The 18,479-nt window shown below is 37.1% G+C and overlaps 1 protein-coding gene across 4 annotated transcripts; it reads right to left on the reverse strand.

Moving 5' to 3' along the window:
* Positions 1–2,062: 2,062 nt before the first annotated feature.
* On the reverse strand, positions 2,063–17,376 carry dnajb2 (DnaJ heat shock protein family (Hsp40) member B2). Of its 4 annotated transcripts, none has more exons than XM_088352680.1 (11): positions 17,133–17,376; positions 13,319–13,415; positions 11,803–11,912; positions 11,679–11,732; positions 11,472–11,588; positions 10,495–10,566; positions 10,284–10,407; positions 7,733–7,803; positions 5,710–6,075; positions 2,449–2,513; positions 2,063–2,335 (listed from the first exon to the last, which is right to left on the reverse strand). In XM_088352680.1, exons 2-10 carry the CDS (start codon positions 13,381–13,383, stop codon positions 2,485–2,487), a joined length of 1,008 nt encoding a protein of 335 aa, XP_088208806.1. In that variant the 5' UTR covers positions 13,384–13,415; positions 17,133–17,376; the 3' UTR covers positions 2,063–2,335; positions 2,449–2,484. The 4 variants fall into 4 exon arrangements, with proteins under 4 accessions (XP_088208806.1, XP_088208807.1, XP_088208809.1 ...); XM_088352681.1 differs by having other exon boundaries at positions 2,444–2,513; XM_088352683.1 differs by having other exon boundaries at positions 2,444–2,513; positions 5,791–6,075; positions 17,133–17,374.
* Positions 17,377–18,479: the final 1,103 nt, after the last annotated feature.

Raw genomic sequence — 18,479 nt, forward strand, 5'->3', positions numbered from 1 at the left:
GAGGTTCCTTTGTAACCTCCTGAATGATTGTCCCTCACTTGGAGTAACCTCAGTTGTTCCGCTTCTGGGAAGGTTTGCCACTGTTCCCAGTTTTCTTCATTTGTGGATAATGGCTCTGACAGCGGTTCACTGGAGCCCTACAGCTTCGGAAATGGTTTGTGACTTTTTCCGTACTGATCGATTTCAATCACATTTTTTCTAATTTATTCTTGATTTTTTTTAGGAACATGGCATGTTATCTGTGTTCTTGAGTTTTGTAGCCTACTTCCCTATGTCTAACAGATTCAATTTAAGTGATTTCTTGATTCAACACAGGTGGTGGAAATCTGTTTTGGGTGTAGGGTGTGGAATTCAAATCAGCTTTCCTAAAATTGTGGTTAGTCGCGGTTACTTTTTTTGTGCCTAATAAATGGATTTAAGATTTCAATACTGCATTTTGTATTTCATTGGGTTTTCTCTGTGTCATTTAAAAAAATTTTGATGATCATAAATATTTGTATGTGAAATATGCAAAAAATATATAATTTAGGAATGGAGAAAATATTCTTTAACTGTACTGTAACTTCATATCATTCGTTTCATGAAAAAAAAACACTTTTAACAGAAGACCCCCTGGTTATGGTGTCCCCACTTTACGATGTTTTTACATTACGGTGTGGAATAAGATGTTTTTCGGCCCCTCGTTACGATATTCTCCCATCCCTACGACAATCCGCATTTCCAATCAAACCTTGCGGGGTGTTTGCATATGACTGTGAGTCCAGTGTTTCATACGTCTCTTTGGTGCCTGTCAGCTTTTGGTCGATGTCCTATAAGATGCAAGTCTGCTATTGGTTGCTTCACGGCTTCATGAAGTTGCCCATATGGTATTGGCTGAACTCCCTCCAACAATGCTCAATTTTTTCTCTTCGTTCAGTTCAGAATCTTGTGCAAAAGTTTTTTGTTTAAGTCCTAAAACTTGCAGCCATGCTAAAGAGCGAAGCAAAATGATGACAATAAAAAGAAGTTTGAAATAATAAAGAACACCCTCCCTAAGATATATGGCTGTAATCAATCGATGATAGGGGAGAATTGTTATAAATAAGGAGGCCATTAAATCAACTAAGTACTTCTAAGGGTATGACACTACTCACTAAGTTTTAAAATCAGTTTTGACTTTGATCCACTGTCTCCTCCCCCCTCTGCATCTCCCCTCTAACTCCACTGTACCATTGCGAAGATACATGGCCGTTATCAATCAAAGATTGGGTGAATTATTACGAATAAGGAGGGGATTAAAGCAACAAAGTCTTCTAAGGGCATGACAATCGTCGCAGGTGGAAGTTTTAAAACTTGTTTTAATTTGAATCCCCGTCTCCTCCCTTATGCATCCACCCACTAACTCTACTCTGCCAGCTAAACTCACAACACACCAAAACGTAGTTACATTTCCTCGACCTGTATGTTCATTATTATTTTTTTTAACCATATACGCATTTATTACATATAAGTAATAACTACCATTTTTTCATTATGTTGAATATTTTATATGGGGTACTGAGGGTTTGAGTGGCAGTAGCTAATTACAATGGGTTTCCAACCTCCACCATTGGTCAATTTCACTTTGAGATGCTTTTTTCGACTTGAGTGAAATGTGAACATGAACATTGATGAAAAGTTCAAAAACAAATGAGTACATCTACAGTGCCTGTGTGACATTTGAATTTATGCTAATGTGTGTCAATTTCATGATGTTTTGAAAGTGAGTTCCCAATGATTGTCTACATTTCTGTGATGCATTACATACTTCAAAATGTGCATGTTTTTCTTTTTCTTTTTTTTAATTTCCGTGCAACTTTGATTCGGGTAAATACGTCCCTCTAATGGGTGTTATCATTTAATGTAGCAGGCAGATAAAAGATCTATAAAAAATGTATTTTTTTGATTTTGTAAATAAATTTGTGATGTGATGCAGCAATATGGAAAAATGTGAAAATTCCAGTTGTCTTTTTGGGTTCTAAAGAGGGGCAGGATCAACTTTTGGTAGTTTCAGATCAGGAAAACCATCTTTTGCGACACAAAGTGAGACGGAAACTGTTTATTTCCATTATGATATGTGAATCTAAGTTTTCTTTCTGCTTTTACTGTCCGTTACAAATTATCGGTACCAGTGTTCTCTCAGCTTTCTCAAAACGACCAACAGACAAATTACGATGAATCCAGAGACAAATCAGCTTCTTTCACCATATGTGGGATGCTTATTCACAGTTTTTCATACAAAAACCACTTGTGTAACAGTGTAAAAGTCATTCATCTTGTAAAAAGCCAGAAGCAAGCGCGTCACAGGATATTGAACCTGTGAAAAGAAAGAAAAAAAATCAAATCATTTGGGAAAGAAAATGGAAACGAAAATGTGTGGGTTTTTTTTAAAGTTATATGACGTAGAACACAGAACAGTACACACTTTACCCGAAGATGAAGGTGCGGTCACGGCACGGCGTCGGGTTAGCTGGTGAAAGCCTCAAAGTCTGAGTCTGTAACGGCAAGCAGGAGTTTTACAAATAACATTCAGATATTAATGCGATTTAAGGCATATTGCCGAAAGAATATTTTTTCTAGTACGATGATACAACAGAAATACTCTTATCTGTGCATTAGTGCTCTTAAGTATTATTGTGTTCGTCAATTCAAATACTCACACACAAAAAAATATTCCATGTACCCTTTTGGCTCCAAACTTTATTTTAATTGCATTTTCAACAATACTTAGAATAAATTATAGAAAAACAGGGAAAACAGCGGGTTATCATTTCCAGATTGTTTAATTCAATTCTCGGCTTCGTAGTGCGTAGCAGCCCGGCAACCCGTACAACAATTTTGACAACCAGGGAACTAAATACTGTCTCTGCAGCAGATGGCGCCATTGTGATGGATATGGTCAGAACCGATCCCAATCGGAAATCGGATGTTACCCGCAGTCATTTAGCAATATTTCTTTGCAGAAATTCTTCGATAGCGTTCGGTATAGTGAGGAAATGTGAACAGTAGCTTGGAGGCGGCAGTAGCTCAGGAGGTAGAGCGCTTGTCTTGGGATCAGGGATCCCAGTTCGAATCCCGGCTTGTCCGTGTTACATGTCGAAGTGTCCTTGGGTAAGACACTGAACCCCTAATACCCCCAATAAGCAGGTTACCGTCTTACATGGCTGTAATACAAGGCCGCTATTGGGAAATGCGAAGCACACTGTAAAGCGCTTTGGGAAGTCATTGACTTGAAAAGCGCTATATAAATGCAGATCGTTTCATTTCATTTTACATTCAGATACGAAAACGGTGAATACAAACTACTAAATTCCGGAATGAAATAGTAATTGAAGTATGTTTGGTCTAATTTCTTCTTCAACAAAATTTTCAAGTCATGAGTTCATAATATACTGCAGTGATTAGTCTTTGCAAGGGCACCAATAAAAATCTTGAGGACTTTTATCCAGCCACGTTATATAGTGGCATCAACAATTAGATTTTTTTATTTGCATATATATATATATATATATATATACATTGCAGCTATATCACACAAATAAATCGTTAAAAAAAATCATGCATTGTGATTTCTGGATTTTTCTTTTTAGTTTATCTCTCACACAGTGGACATGTACCTACGATGAAAATTTCAGAAACCTCCATGATTTCTAAATGGGAGAAATAGCAAACTAGCAGTATGTTCAAATACTTATTTTCTTCACTGTATACATACATATTTAGATAAATCCTGTCTCAGTTGTAGATAGTTTTGCTCATTTGATGCATTCTTTTTTTTTAATATAATTTGTAATATGTTTATTTTAGTGTCTAGAAATTGTTTTCTAATTTTAATGATTCTTATTCTTCAAGTAAAATACAAGTTAAAAATATAACAATAATATAATAGCAGATACTTGTACCAATTTTACTAGAAAAAATAAGTTAGATAAATAAGTTTAAAATACATATATAGCTTAATATAAATATTTTAAATAAATTTATTTTGCCAAAAGCAAATAAAAAGGCAAGTTTAAAAAATACATTCTTAAATAAGACTTGTTTTTGTTTTTTGTTTTGTTTTTTGCTGTTTTCTCTGCTTAAACCAAGCATTGTTTTTTTCTCCCATGATAATTTTGCAGAGGTACACGTTGCACAACAATATTTGAGCTTTTTTAAAGCAAACCAGTTTGAGAGAAATTTCTGTGGTCCTTTTTGAGGATAATTGATCATTGCTGGGCAAAGCTAAGTTTGTCAAATTTTAGCTATAGTGCTTTTAAAAACATTAGTCCACACTTAAATGTAAGTACACGCGAAATTGTATGAAAAAGTGAATACATAAAATAATTAGTGCTTACATCCACAAGCACCACACACCACCAACAATCATTTAATTGATTAAAAAATATATATTGTATAAGTCATTTTAACACATTTGGCATTTAAGTACGTTAGCAGTGGATGAGTTAAAGGGACAGTGTGTATTATTTAACCACTGGATGTCGTTGTATAGTGCAAGCAGGATCGAGAGCTAAAAGGCACAAGGGGAAAATATAAACTACAGACTGACCAAAACACACCATTTTACTTTTTTTTTCCATCTTTTTGGGGTTTTTTACCTGTAGCAGCAAGATGTCAGACAATTGTGTCCGCTCCCTTGAGGTGAGGGTCATTTTGGGTGAAATAAATGCTAATTTCTTAACCTATGAGTATTTTAAGAAATGCATGTAAATATAGGAGTTAATGTATTTTTGCTTATTGTTTAAATCAATGTTGTTTTTTAACCAGGTAAATAGGTGTGCGCCAAATCAGGTCCCACTATCGCCCTCTACCATGAGTCTGCATCTCCATCTCAATACACAAGTACGCTCTATGCCTACTAATTGTATGAATACTATTCATAATGTGAAAATTAAATAGAAATGAATTGAATTCACTTTTATAGTCACTGATATCAACATGAAAAATAAAATCAACAAAATTGTAAATGTAATAAACTACTTTAACACTGCATATCACAATTTTATATATTTTTATTGTTATAATTATTTAAGGAATAAATAATACACACCGTCCCTTTAAATATTTGGCACATATGCACACTTATTAAATATCATTAATGCTCTCGCATTTAACACTTATTTGGTGTAGAAAATTTAAGGTCAACTCAGGTTTCCATTGACCCTATTTAAAAATATTAAGGCGTTGGATGATTAAATCCAGGCAGCCATAGATTTCTGAGAATGTCAAAAAGAAAAAAGTCACTAGGTCATTTCTATAAAAAGTTATGCTTTTTAAATACATACAAACTAAATGCTTTTTCCAGCAGCTGGAAGACAGTGTTGTCTTGTTATAGCGTGGTGAGTTGTTTCAGGGGTAAAATTGCATTCACTCAACTGTTAAAATAAACAAGTTAACAGATCCATTGCCAAACAGAAAAAAATTGAGTTTGTTTTTAAAAAATATGTTGTGATTATAAAAGATCCCTTGACATCCATGATTATAATATGCAGGCTACTATTGTAGTCTGAATAATGAAGCAAAATATTGAAAAACAAAGCTAAAAATTTTGAGATCATATTATGCCTCAAAACAAAAAGTCTGGACCTGGTCCCGGAGCCAAACCGAGTTTGACAGCTAAATGCAATAAAATTTTGCATTAACACACGTTGCAGATTTGCTTCTTTTTCTTTTTCACGCCGCTTTCCCTACTTTGCTCAGAATGACTTGGCGTGCCCCCATTTTCAACAACCATGCGTCGGTCAGTCGCGGCTACGCCCCCTCCCCGGGCACCTGAGATGTAGTCTGCAGGGGTGGCTTTGGGCTGGTTTTCCATTTCTGACAAGCTGCAGGCCAAAGCCATCTGCAGGTCTTCATCGTCTTCTTCTTGATCGCTTTCCACGACGCCACCGAAATGGCAGAAGGGAGCGGCGCTGAAGGAACGTTGCGCGCCCGTCGTGTACGCGTTAGGCCAGATCTGCCCTGGTCCGTGGTGCGATCTGTTCCCGATGGAGGGGTTAGGGGGATTTTCCTCTCGCCGACTGAGTTCCAGTGCAAGGGCCATTTCGTCCTGCACGCCTGGAAGGGAAATAGAAACAAGAATTCAATTGTCTTCTATATCATTGATTCCAATGTAGTTAACATTGTTGATAACGACATTAGATGTAGAACTCCAGGATAAACAAGTAATCCATCCATCCATTAGCCTCACTAGGGTCGCGGGGGTGCTTGAACCCATCCCAGCTATCTTTGGGCAGTTGCAGGGCCCACAGAGACATACAACTCATTCGCTCATTCACACCTAGGGACAATTTAAAACGACCAATTAACCTGATATGCATGTTTTTGGAATGCGGGAGGAAACTGGAGTGCCCGGAGAAAACCCACGCATGCACTGAGAGAACATGCAAACTCCGCACAGAAAGGCTGGTAGCTGGATTTGAACCCATGACTACAGAACTGTGCTGCAGACACACTAACCACTCAGCAAGGAAAATATTTTACCCAACAACACTAGACCGAGAAAATGAATGGGCAGTTCACAGAGGTGCAAATAATTTTTAGGATTGATTACAACTTCCCTTATTGTAAATCAATCAGGTGTGCAAGGGCACCTTAAGTGTGTGGAGGACAGGAAAACAGCACTATGCCCTTAACCACGACACATGCACTCTGAATACAAAACACTGTGATGATGTTGGCAAACATTTATGATGCCCTTCAAGAGGAGAGATTAGTCAATGTTTTTGACAACATTATTTGTATAATACATGACAGGAACAAAACAGGGGTATTGACAGTATTTTGTTAAATATTGACTACGTACTGACTATATTTCAACATTTTCACCCACAAGTCCTTAGTTAATACATCCAAATTGAACAGCTATTATCAAAAATGCTACAGTTGTCTTTTTGTATTGTCTGTAATTGTCGGGTTGCTGGAGTTTCCTTTAATCCTCAAAGCACGATAACAAGTGAATCTAATTTGGTCCATGAACCCACCAATGAAAACAAAATTTTCCTCGGCACAGCCCTCATTTGTATTTTCTTTCAGCGTAGCAGTAAATATTTACCCATTTTCATAATCGTTCCGGTAATCTCTAGCTTGAATGGCAACATGATCCGAAAACATGTGACGTAAACAACTTGCAGTAGCGCTGAAAACGGTTTTAGGTATGTTGGGGTGCGGCGCCATTGCCGTTCTGCAACCAAAACCATCAACCCCAAAATCCACAGGTGGTCGCTGCCAGGCGTGTACCAGGACTACGCCAGTAGCTTAAAACCCAGTTCGGCTTGTACAAAGAAAAAAATGAGTTTCAAATGTAAGCATGAAGCTTTTAATCAGCTGCGCTCTGTAATCAATTACACTAATTGTTCAATGGATAAGCATGATATATATTTTCTTCACTTGTTTAGGGGGGTGTTGGCCCTTTAAATTGTCTGAGCCTGTTGGTTCTTGTTTTAAGAGATCTGTAGCGCCTGCCTGTGTAAAGGCTGAGAAGAGTCCTTTATAATGTTGATGGCCCTGCTGCTTTATTGAGAAATCGGCAATGTCTTGCAGACAAAGAGAAGCCAATAATTTTCTGGGCTGTGTTTATGACTTTCTTTCTGCTGCAATGCTCTTAATATACCACACCTTAATGGAGTATACCAGGATACAACAAAAAAAGGACCCGATATTTTTCCCATCCAATCAATATATTCACTGAGAAAATGTGAAGAATTGAACTTACCGTTAATGACCACACTCTTTAACATGCCGTCTTCCTCGATTTCTATTCTTTCCTGCCCGTTCTCTTTCATTCTACAACAACAACAAAGTACAGATTTTTTTTTTAATTCCTCCTGTTCTTATGTTTGTGACAACTTCCCCAAGAAAAAAAAACGTATCCAGAGGACTTGGTTGGATGTAAGCTGTGATTCAGACATTCAAGCCAAATGAAAACGGTTGGGCATTATAAGTTGTCAAGGTTCAAACTTGAGATTGTAGTAGAAAGAAGAAAAGAACACACTCTGAGTCGGAAACTTAAGTTTTGATAGTCCTTTCCATTGGAGGTGCGTGCTTACAGAATCGGGTCAAGGAAAAAGAACACCCACCTCCTTTTTCAGGAAGCTCATTTATTATAAAACACAAGAAGAAAACTACGAATCTTGTTTATATGAACACAAGAAATTAATCTGATTGGTTTAAACAGAGATCACATATCTAAATGCATTGTATAATGTTGGTCGCTAGATAACGTGCGAGTATAATAAACGATACATCAGAGCAGTTCATTGTTTGAAAATAGATAGGAGTCTTGAGAATATTGCCAGTGGCCTTCAAGTTTGTATGGGTTAGCAGAAAGGAGTTCTGTGTACCTGTTTGAAAACAGATAGGGAGACCAGTGGCCTCCAAGTTTCAGAGAAAAAGTTATTTCGGCTTGGGAAACTTATGCTTTTGACCTTGAAGGCGCTCGTTCCTGAAAACAACTAGTAACTGCAGACCTTTTGAGTGAATATATACAACTAAGAGTAAAGGATAAATTGGGTATATAGTATAAAAGGCACATTTAGACCATCATTTCTCTTACACAAGTTTTTGCCTTAAGCTTTGGGAAAATAACTTGAAGAAAACACAGAGGACTTTAGCAACCATTGCTTGAATTCGACCCAGACTTTTAGATGATTAATGATAATTAAGAAAAGGGTGATGTTGGTTAAAGAAAAACGTTATAGGGATATAAACCACTGCTCAATGTAAGAAAGATTTTACACCCAAATTTTCTTTTGCCAAATTGCTAGGAAATTCTGCTTATTTTGGTAAGATTTTGCGGTAGTATTATTCCTATTTTACTACCAAAATTGCTCAAATTTGGCCGCATTACTGTTTACACAACTGAGTGGCTCATTTGATTAATTATAAATAATATATTTCCGATCATAGGTTTATTATTCAAGAGAATACTCAAAATTCAGCTTTTTATAGAAACAAAAAAATCTCGAAAAGTAGTCATCTTTTCCATTTGTCGTATTTAATTGATGTTATTAAAATGACAACCATGTTTTACCGTATGCTATATCTGTTTATTGTCCTTTTTGACCAGAGATGTTAATATAAATGTTTTTTTTTTCTTTCACATAAAAAATAAATTAAAAAAATATAGTAGAATATTTTAAAAAATAACAAAAAACCTCGAATTAGCCAAGTTAACCTGTTTTTTTAGTAAAACAAAAAAGTAATAACGGAAAAAGAACAAGTTCAGTCAGCGAATCATCGTCTGGACCTGAGGCATGTCAACGCCTGCATCGACCGGCCGGCAGAGTTGGGAAGAAGCTGCGTCGTTGCTGTTATGGATTTTCCGGACAAATTTCAACATGTTACCTATTGTTCTCTTTTATTGATGTTCACTATGTTTGTGTACTGCTACCCAATGCTAAATCTATTCCATCCTTGTGAGGCCCCTTATCAAGGTTTTTCTTTTCCTCACGCTGAGGTTTTGAGTTTTTCCTTTCCCGCATGTTGGTTTAAGATCAGGGGATTGTGTCATTGCAATTGCAGTCCTTTGAGGCATTTTGTGATTAAGGGCTATACAAATAAATGTGACTTGACTAGAAATATTTACTGCAAAACTATTGTTTTCCTTTAATATACTTTAAATAAGAAAAGCATGCTTTAAATATTTTTATAATACTTAAGTATATTTTAATATATCGTATGATTTGTTTATTTACTATGGAGGTCAGGATAAAGGTTTGATAACGGAAAATGATATGGTTTATGTAGGAGGAACAACATTTTGGGTTGCCAAGCCCTGGTCTAGTAAAACATGAAAAATCCCCCCCGAGAATTATGAAAACGTACTTGAATAGGGGATTATTTTTCTAATTTTGTTGTTTTTTTTCCTTCATTTTTTTAACTCGAGATCTTGCAGGCGTAGTCTTCCTATTAGATTTTCTTGACAGCTTACTATTGGGGAAGACTATTACAATTGGAATACAATCAAATGTCAATGTCATACAGGAATGCCAAAAATGTTTATAGCTGTCATTTGCGGTGAATGAGTTCAGTGTCAATGGGTTAGGGACTTGAACAATATATTGAACATGAACATAATAAAAGTCTAATTCTTCCAATAAAATGTCCCAATAATGTTTTAGGAAGTCATCCCTTTTTAATCTATTCCAGGGGGCTGCTAATTTGCCACTTGCTGTCAAGTAGAAATTTACAAACAAAAAAATACAGACCATAGTAAAACACAGAAGGAAAGAAGGAAGTAAAGTGGGAAGGTAGGTAACACTTACTTCTTTGTAGTTATCCGTTTTCCGTTTACCATACGGGTTGAAGTAGACACTGATTTGAAATTACCACCTCCCATACTTCCCATGTCTTGGAAACCACCCATAGAGGAAAAAGATGCAAACTCAGCTGTAGAATAACAAAAGAGGGATTAATACTCAGAATTTCTCATCGTAGATTTGTAATAACATTTTTGACTGTGTCTTAGGAGCTCACCTCCAGCTGAAGGGAAAGAGAAAAATCGGTTAGGGCCCATGCGGGAGGCCGAACCCCCAAATGTGAAGTCATCTAAGGAAAAATAGAGCCACAGATTATCAATTACCAAAATGGCAAGGAAACAGTTTTTACTATAACAGTCACCATAAAACTCAGACTATAAGATGCTACTTTTTTCACGTTTTGAACATTCCACTTGTACAGCCCATTTGTCAATTATTACATCCGAACCAGGACGTACTAATTACAATTATTTTCGATGATTATTATCTACCGGTCATTGTTCTCTGTTTCTTTTTCTTTGTGTCATCCGGTGGATGATTTTCACTTTGGATTCAGTTCCCTTCTCGCGTAGCGCACCCATGTTGCAGCGCTCAGCGGTGTGCTTGGTGAGGTGCTATACCCCTAGCTTTGTCCAGATAGCCCAAGCAACACTGACAAAATGAAATATATAACATTTACAATTACTGATACTTTATATTGGTCCTAAATCTGTTAATGGAAACCAAAAAAAAGACATATAACAAATAAATACTCGTTAACTTGCACAAGTCTTGTGAAACATTTATGGGTGGCCGAAAACATGCCTGTTACAAATGGAAGGCCACAAACAAATTGACCACGAGGGGGTGCTCTAACTACACAAAAAAACGTCCAATTGGCTTTTTTTACCAATGTCTATTTTAGTGCCATGTTTCTGCTGCATTACTGAATGTTGCTGCTGTGTTACTGCCAGGTTTGAGAAGAAAAGACTGTCATTAAAACGTTGAAACTCTGAACCGTCAAAGGAAATATTTATGCAATAAATGTTTTGTCCTTTACAAAACAATGATTGCAACTAATAAGTGCAGCTTATGGTCCTTTTTTTATAGTAATTGAATCACCGAGCATCGTCTCATCCAGACAAGTGTACTATTGTAAGAAAGCAATTTTGCCAGACTTAAAGCAATCATATAAACCGACTGTCCAGGGTTTACCAAAGAAACTAGCGAAAGGATCCTGCCCGCCAAAAAATTCCTTGAAAACCTCGTCTGGGCTGCGGAATGTGAAGGTGAATCCTCCAAAATCTGAAGGGAAGCCTGGATTGTTAGAGCCTGGTGGATGGGAAGAAAATAGTTTGATTCAAATGTGAATGGGCAGAGAGGGTGAAATATGGAAATGAAAAGAAGAAGCCTGTTTTCTACCCGAGTGCCTCATTCCTTCAGCTCCGTATCTGTCGTAGGTCTCCCGTTTACGCTCTGTGAGAAACAGACACCATCACGCTTCAGTTATCAGCACAATGATGTTGCAAACTGCTGCACGACTTACGGTCGGACAGGACTTCATATGCCTCAGCAACTTCTTTAAACTTCTTCTCTGCTTCGTCTTTGTTGTCTGGATTTTTGTCAGGATGCCATTTAAGCGCCAGTTTCCTGTAGCTGAGAAAAACAAGGAGAAAAATGCAAGCCAAACTGTAAATCGATTGTTCACATGAGGCTGAATAGTTTATGATCATGATAAAATAAACACATTTCTCATTAGAATAGAATAGGTCTTTATTGTCCTGGCTAACAACCTAGTAAACATTGATTGCATTGAGATGAGAAATGACACAAGATGAACACATAATAAAGACCGAAAATAAAAATAAAAATTAGATGTATGAAAGTCAGGATAAATAGGCAAACGTATAGTGTATAGTGCTTGGAGACTGGCCTAAAATGTGAGTGCAAGTTCTTACATGTCAAGTCATTGATCCATTATCTGCAATGCTTATCCTCAGTAGGGTCTCGGGGGTGCTGGACACCCTGAACGAGTTGCCAGCCAGTCGCAGGGCACACAGACACGTACAATTCACTTGCTCATTCACACCTAGGGTCAATTTGGACCGGCCAATCAACCTGACATGCATGTTTTTGGAAGTGCCTGGATAAAACCCACACAAGCACAGGGAGAACATGCAAACTCTCCACAGGAAGGCTAAAAGCTGGATTCGAACCCATGACCTCAGAACTGAGCCGCAGACGCGCTTGACCAGTCAGCTGCTTGGCCGCCCACAATCAAAAAAAAATCTCAAAGGGCTGTACAGACTACTATTTCACCATCCTCTTATTTAAAACCCACATGAGGGCAAGGGAAAACTCAAAAACCTCAGCATGAGGAAATTAGGAAACCTTGAGAAGGGGCTGCACATGAGGTTATCCCCTTTAGAGTTGGATGAAAACAGATGCAGTTTTGCTTTTCAACTATTTTTCTACAAACAAAATATTACCCAGGACAGACCCTCCCCTACGTCCGACCATTCGACTTACGTAAAACGGTAGATAGGAAAAAAAAAATTGGGATGTCGAAAAATATCCGGATATTGGTATATATATATATATATATATATATATATAATATATAAGTTATATTTTGTATTGTGTGCACCTTTTTCGGAGTACAGGACAATACTGTTGTGCTTCTTTCCACCGTGTGGCGCTGTGAGAGATCACCCAGCATCTACCCCGAAGAAGAAATCCGGCTTCTACTTCCTGGTTTGTGTGTGATCATAACAACGTGTACTATATCGCTAGCACTTTGACGTTTTTATTGTTTAATATCTCGTGCATCCATTCAATATGGTTGTTGTGAAGTGTAAAGAAGAGGCAAGCTGTTTCTTTTGAAACTTAAGTGGAATAAGAAAGCTTGATGCGGTTGAGAAAATGATCAGAACACTTTTTTTCAGCCACTTTTTACCACGGAGGAGGACCTCTTGAAGAGCATCTCCCAAAAGTAAGTTAAACCTCACAATTAGCAGGAATCCTTATTTTACGGTGACGTTCGGAAGGACGGAAATACTCACGCTTTTTTGATGTCATCCTGAGAGGCTGTTTTGGACACTCCCAAAATGTTATAGTAATCCACCATGACGCTTCCAGTCCACCTCCTGCAACACTCTCCTACGTCACAAATAAATACAAAAAAAAGGACTATTTTAGAAGGCAGTGGCAGATTTACAAAACATGGTCAACCAAGATTGATTTTTTTGTTGTTGAATCAACCAAAATTGAAAATGTTGATGGATTAGTTGCATTTATTATCTTCGCACCATGTGCCTGTTGTACAAACTTTGTTCTAATGCAGTGGTGGGTGGACTTTTTCGGTTTCGGGCTACAATGGGGTACAAAGTTTGGCAGAGGGCCCGGGCCTGAAGTCAAGTCATATTTATTTGTATAGCCCTTTATCACAAAGAGTCTCAAAGGGCTGCACGGACCACAGATTATTGCAAACTGCAGACTACACCATCCCCCGATCTAAAACCTACATGAGGGCAGGGAAAACCTCAAAACCTTAACATGAAGTAAATGAAGAAAACTTGAGAAGAAAAAAAAAGATTAATTTTGATTTGTATGTTTTTTATATCGGTCAATAGAATCAGATCCGATACATCGGCACCTAAGGAGGAAAAGAGATCATGTAAATCTATCCAATTACTTGCATTCGACTCTATTAATCAAAATGTATGTATCCACACATAAATGTTGTATTTTGCTTTATATTTGTTTATGAAGAGATTAATTTCATCAAATTGTTTTAATCACTCAAAAGACATATTAAATCCTTGTTTTTAAGCATTAAATTTGATCATATGCATTAAAAAAGGCAAAAGGGCTAGCTCAGGTTGTTTTCTTGCATGAAATTTGATAAATATGTCAAAAAATATAATAAACACTCTTTTTTTATTGCAATTACTGACAAATGCTCTTTGAATGTTGGTCTCAAGTGAAGTTCATCTTAATGCTTCATGAAAAAAAAAATTACCAGGGGAGTAGATAAAAGGACACTGGGGACAAGAATGGCCCAGAAACAACAATATTGTCACAGTTGCCCATTGCCCTTACTTGGCCTCGCCAGTTTGGTGCCAGCTGCGGCTCGTTGCCTGATTGGCTTCCCTCCTATTTAAGCTCAGTGCTCTCACTCGCCCCTTGTCAGTCCATCAACAAACCTCTGCACCCGCAAGATGTGTGTTTTGACTCTGTCCTGCTTGTGAATCCTGTCCGGTATCAATCCCGTCTATCTCGTCTTGTTTGATATCTGACTCCAGCCTCAGTGTCTGGTATCGGTCCTGTCTGGTATCTTGCTACAGTCTCCCGTATCCAGTATCGATTCCGCCTGTCTCATCCTGTCTCATCCTGTCTGATATCCTGCGCCAGTCTCCAGTATCCGGTATCGATCCCGTCTGTCTCGTCCTGTCTGATATCTGACTCCAGTATCTGGTATCGATCCCGTCTGTCTCGTCCTGTCTGATATCTGACTCCAGTCTCCAGTATCTGGTATCGATCGTGTCTGTCTCGTGATGTCCGGTATCGACCCCGTCCGTCCGGTATCTGTTCGTGTATCTGGTATCTATCCTGGCTGTCACGTCCTGTCCGGTATCGACCCGGTCTGTCCGGTATCTGCTCGTGTATCTGGTATCGATCCCGTCAAATTCTGGCTTCCTGTTTTTCCACGCCGGACTTCTGTCTTACTTCTTCTGCCCAGCGATCGCCGAATCACTGGCGTTTGTGTTCACACGCATGACTGCCCCATTCCCGTAAAATAAAGCTTGTGTGAAAACATTACGCATCTGGGTCCTCCTCCTGTTCTGGTTCTGACAAATATTTTATTACTAGTACATCGTTTAATCATAAAATTATCCTAATATTTTTAGTATTTACAATTGCCGAGGCCGACTAAAAAGCAGGTGGCCCGCGGGCCATTGTTTGCTCACGACTGTTGACAGATATTCTAACAAGCAGTCAGCCAAACAGGAACTTTTTTTTAATTAAATTAACAAAAAATGCATGATTTAATTAAATAAAAAAGCAAATAGTTACTAAATAAGGAAGTTTTCATTGAATTAAAAATGGATAAACAGATACAACAGAAAATATGGATACCAAATTTAAAAAAAAGGCAAAACTAACAAAATATATTGAAACAAATGAAAACGAAACAAATAAAAAGCAAATTATATTAAACTAAATTAAATAAAAAGAATAGTTGTGATTGAATGAAGGATGGGGTAACCAAGGGGAAATGGACTTTTGGCGAAGGGGCTGATCCTGGAGACCCTTCCAATGTTTTCAATTATGAATAAATATACATGAATGAATCTTATGTTATATTTCTTTATATTTGTTTTTAAAGATAAATGTATTCAATGGTGACCTTTTAAAAAAACAAAATAATGTATTAGGTCTCTGTTTTTGTAGTATTACTGTAGTTGTATAATTTGAATATTTTTGTAGTGTGTCAGCAGTTGGATTTCTGTAGTTTTTATGTAGTTTTATTTTTTTCGTATTTTGTAGTATTCCCGCAGTAGTAATTTTGTCATATTTTCATGGTAGCATTTTTGCACTATTTCTGTAGCATTTCCACCAAAGTATAATTGATGTACTATATCCATAGTTTGTTTAGTATTATTGCAGTAGTATTTCAGTAAAAGTGTTTGGGAAGTATTTCCAAAATAGCATTTTTGTACAGTAGTATTTTCAAAGTAGAATGTTTGTACTTCGCCATTGCATCAACAATAGAATATAAGTTCATTTTTGGAGTTTTACTGTAGTAATTTCTAGTATTTCAGCACGAGTATTGAAGTATTTCCATAATAGTATATTTGTAGGGTTTCTGTAGTACTTATGTCATAATGTTTCAGTCGTAGTATTTTAGTAGTATTTCTGTCATCGTATTTTCATAGTAGTATTATTGTATTATAGAATTACTGTAATGGTGTTTTTGAAGTATTTATATAAAAGTATTGTTGACATATTTCCATAGTAGTATTTGTGTAATATGTTTCTGGTATTGTTGTCATATTTCCATAGTAAGTATTTTTCAAGTATTTATTTCGTATTTCTGTAATTTGACTGTAGTTGTATTTTGTAGTATTTCTGTTGTAATATTTTTGTATTATATTTTTACTGTAGTAGGTTGTCTAGTTACTTATTTTTTTCCAAAATGAAAACAAAATGATATTAGGTGCTTCTTTTTACTTACTAAATTTGATATTTAGTGTTGTAGTAGTTTTGTAGTATTTATATAGCAGTATTTTTATTGTGGACATACAAAAGGACAATGCGGACATGGTTGGCCCCCAAAAAAACATTTTTTTAATTTGAAGTACTTTATTTACTCATATATATTTTGACTATTTTCACATTTAGCCCACTCTAGCTTGAAGAAAGCCTTCATTTTATTTTTTCGCCTCTTTAAACGTATGTTTGTTTTCTGGTTCAATAGAGCTCTTTCCACATTTTGGGTTGCCAACCCCTGATCTATTCATATTCCTGACATGTGAACAATTACCAAAGGAATACTTTAAATGCATTGGAGGGTGAGCTAGCATTTGACAATTTTAGACTCTGGAGGTTCTCGTGTCATCCTGCTACAAATGTCAGCACTGAAGGGGGGGGGATTTCCAAGTTGATGCAGAAGCAACCGCCCCCCACCACTGCATGCAACCGGGAGGCCCTTGGGAGTAGTAATAAGTATATTTTGAGAGCATTGAGATCCCCACAATGGCATGTTGAATTTTAACTTCTTGAGATTTTCATGTGGGGTTCAGTGCCACAAAATGACTAAAAAAAACTATAATTATTTAGGACTTTTAATTAGAAAGTGTAACCTGACCTTACCTTATGAGTCCGTCAAGAGACGTAAGGGTTGTTGACAGAGATCGCCGTCTTTTCTAGAAGTCTCTATAATCTGATCTTGTTCCTCGGAACAGCGCAGGACCAGTCGCCTTTGCGATCCTTTCCGGAGGTTTGTGAAAACTTGCTTTCTCTGGACTCGTTTCGCCTCCCTGTTGTTATTATTACGTCACAATCAGCTGAAGAAAGCGTCGAGAACATGCTGGAGTTTAGTGACGTCATTAGACACGCCCATGAATGCGGCGTTCACTAAAACATGTAATTCTAAACTTATGCCGAAAAAAAGAAAACATCGCCAAGGACTGCAGGGTCCTATATCCGTGTGGTGTCATTAAACGAGGTGAAATAGCATAATTAACACAAAATTATTGTGTTTTTATATCAAACAGATTTGTCAAGATATCCCAAATTTTAAAAAGCGGCGTTCAACGAAACACGTACGTCTCATCTCATAACTGCCAAAGAAAAACAACACCTGACACGGCGCTGTGTTATATTACTAGCATTAAAATAAATGAAACAAAATATAATGAAATAACCAAAAATTACTGTTCTCTGCTTGTATTCAACATGTTTTTGGCAGGAAATTTTCCCACTTTAACCAGTCCTCGAAGTAACAAGTCTTCACCAACGCCCATAGATGCAGCGTTCAATGAAACACGTACATTTTAAGCTACGGAGGAAACCGCCGCCAAAGACTGCGGTATCCTATACCACTGTGGTAAAAAGAAACGAAGTAAAGTTATATAAAAGGAACCAATGAGTATTGTAGTAAATTTGTATTGAACAGATTATATCAAGAGCTTCCCGACTTCCAACTTTTGACCTGTCATCTAAGCACCTAAGTGCCATTGAAAGCGGTGTTCAATATACACCCCTGTGACTGCAAACGGAAAACAAGGCCAAGGATAGCAGTGGCTTGTAACAATGTGGTTAAAGTAAACAAATGAAAAAGAAATATCCAAATTATGATCGTTTGTTGGGATGAGACAGATTATTGTTCAGGGTTTCCTATTTCCCCACTTTTAATCTGTTATCAAGGCAACACGAGTCTTGTACAACGCCCACAATTGTGGCATTCAATGTAATCCGTAAATTTGCTGTTATCGATTCTAAATGAAAACAAATCCACGAACAGCGGGTTTTTTGGTGTACTGTATGCCGCTAAAATTTACAACATACAAGATATACACATAATTACCAAATAATGACAAGTTTTGGATGTTTTTTAAAAGCCATTTATCAGTCGTTCGCCAAACATCCCACTTTTGTTGTGTCCTCAAAGCAACATAAACCTGTTGCTGTGCGATAAACTCGACCTTCACGCGACAT

The sequence above is a fragment of the Urocampus carinirostris genome, chromosome 14 (assembly GCF_059441175.1).
Source record: "Urocampus carinirostris isolate Australia breed hairy pipefish chromosome 14, RoL_Ucar_1.0, whole genome shotgun sequence".
Taxonomy (NCBI): domain Eukaryota; kingdom Metazoa; phylum Chordata; class Actinopteri; order Syngnathiformes; family Syngnathidae; genus Urocampus; species Urocampus carinirostris.